At 60.1% G+C, this 2,099-nt stretch overlaps 1 protein-coding gene across 1 annotated transcript in view; it reads left to right on the forward strand.

Annotated features, from left to right (window-relative positions):
* The first annotated feature begins 662 nt into the window (after positions 1-662).
* The window catches only part of TTLL3 (tubulin tyrosine ligase-like family member 3), a 21,825-nt gene continuing 20,388 nt past the window's right edge, over positions 663-2,099 (forward strand). The window contains 2 exon segments of the mRNA XM_012646774.1: positions 663-1,065; positions 1,288-1,379. Coding sequence (XP_012502228.1) covers positions 663-1,065; positions 1,288-1,379 — 495 coding nt within the window.

The raw sequence follows: 2,099 nt of genomic DNA on the forward strand, positions 1-2,099 counted from the left end.
CAGGCGTGGTGGTGCACTATGCCTGTAGTCCCAGCTACTTGGGAGGCTGAGGCAGGAGCATCACTTGAGCCTAGGAGTTCGAGGCTGCAGTGAGCACACCGCTGCACTCCAGCTTTGGCAACAGAGCAAGACACTATCTCTTCCAAAAAAAAAAAGTGTGCCCCTTTCCTGGTTGCAGCTCATTGCTCATTCACTGCCCTTATACCTACAGCGATTTTATTCCTTTGTCACTTTTTATTTCCCCACACTGGGCTGTAAGCTCCATGAGGTCAGGGACCACTCATCAGTGCCTATAGATACTGTGGAATGACTCAAGCCCTAAGGCTGCCGGCACAGGAAATGCTGGATAAAGAACCACGACATTAGTAATAACGTGGCCCAGTTTTCGCTTCCACCTTTAGTGTCCAGCTCATAAAGGGGCTGGTACCTCATAAAGATGAAGTCCCGAGTACGGAGAAAGCACTCGCTCCAATGCTCTGAGGCCCACGGCAGTTTCCGAACCCGCCACTAGCCGTCTGATTTTGCCCAGGGAATGGTTTCCAAGGCAACAGCAAACAGAGGGCGGGGCCTCGGAACGGAGGACCCAGCTGGAGCTTCGCCGGGGCCCTCCCCGGAGGGGAGGCGGGCTCTGGGGCGCTGGGAGGGCGCGCGGCAAGGGGCGCATGCAGGGCCCTGGCGTGGCGCTGCTCCTGGGCGCGGGGGAGCTGGGTCCTGTGCGCCTGGGCTCGGCCGCTTGGTACGGTCCGGAGGGCCGCCCGGGATACAGCTGGCCGCAGAAGCCGCAGCCGCCGGAGCCATGCACCAGTTCCCCCGCCCTGTGGCCCTGGACGCACCGCTCCGACTACCTGCCTCCGGGGAGGGTGTCCTGGCCTGGGCCCGCCTCCGCGCGGCCCGAGGAGGATCGCGCAGGCTGCATCAGCCCGGCCGGCAGCCCCGCCTCTGCGCGCCGGCTAGGCCGCGCCTCCAATATGCTCGGCCCCGGCACCCACGCCCTGGGCGCCGCAGATCCCCACCCTCTCGTCCCCTCGCACAGCCCGGTCCTGGACGATCCCGCCCCTCGGGACGGTGAGGCCCAGAGCGGCCCGCATGCCCTGGCCCGTGGCGGCTACGAGGACAAGAAGACTTTGGGATGGAGGGAATGGGGGTTGGGAGAAGAGCGGCAGAGGGTGGGCATCCGGATGATGGGTGGAGGAAGAGGCGTGGGCATCAGGGCCGGAAAAGATCCTAGGCTGAAACCCCCAGGCTAAGCCCCAGCCTACCCCGCCCCTACTCCACATCTTTCTGCAGGTTCCCTTGTCTTCTGGCGAGGATTCCCCAAGGCGTCTCACCACATGGGCCGCCTCAGAAACGCCAAAATCCACGTGGAGAGAGCTGTCAAGGTCGGAGCGGGAGTGGGGGAGGGTGCCTAGAAAGGGCCCTGTGGGCGGCTGGGCTTGCCCCCACCCCCGACTGTTTTGTCACATCCTTAAAAAACAAAAAACTTGACCCCCCTGCCCATCTTCAACTACCTCCCCATTTTTCACTCCCACTTCACGGCCAGACTTCTTGGCAGAATTGTCTACTCACTATTCTACTTCTTTACCTGGATTCGCTCCCCCACTCCCACGGGAAACCACTCTAGTCAAGATCACTGGTGACCCCCAGGGAGCCAAGCCTTTTTCCGTCCTGTTCTTGGTTGGGCAGCCTGTGTCATTCTGCACTGCTGCCCCACACACCCTCCCCTTGGCTGTCTGACCGCGCACGCCTACTTTTCCTTTCTCCCTTCCTGGCTGCTGCTTTTCAGTTGCCTTTGAAGGTTCCTTGGACATTAGTGATTCCCTGGATCCCTGCTCACACCTGTCTCCTTTGCCTGTCTCCTTGGCTCTGAGTGCAGTCAGTGTGCTACACCCCATAGACTTTGATAGCCCAGCCTCTAACTCCACACCCTGTAGATCTGGCCTCCTACTTGACATCTCCACCCACAGAACTTACAAGCGTCTCAAATTCATGTCTCAAACCATGCTCTGATTTTCCTGCCCAAACCTGTCATCCCTCAAGGCCTTGAGGCCTTTGCACATGCTTTCCCTCTGCCTGAACTGCCATTTGCCCAGCTCTGTGGA

This window comes from Propithecus coquereli, unplaced genomic scaffold (assembly GCF_000956105.1).
Source record: "Propithecus coquereli isolate 6110/MARCELLA unplaced genomic scaffold, Pcoq_1.0 Scaffold107, whole genome shotgun sequence".
NCBI lineage: Eukaryota > Metazoa > Chordata > Mammalia > Primates > Indriidae > Propithecus > Propithecus coquereli.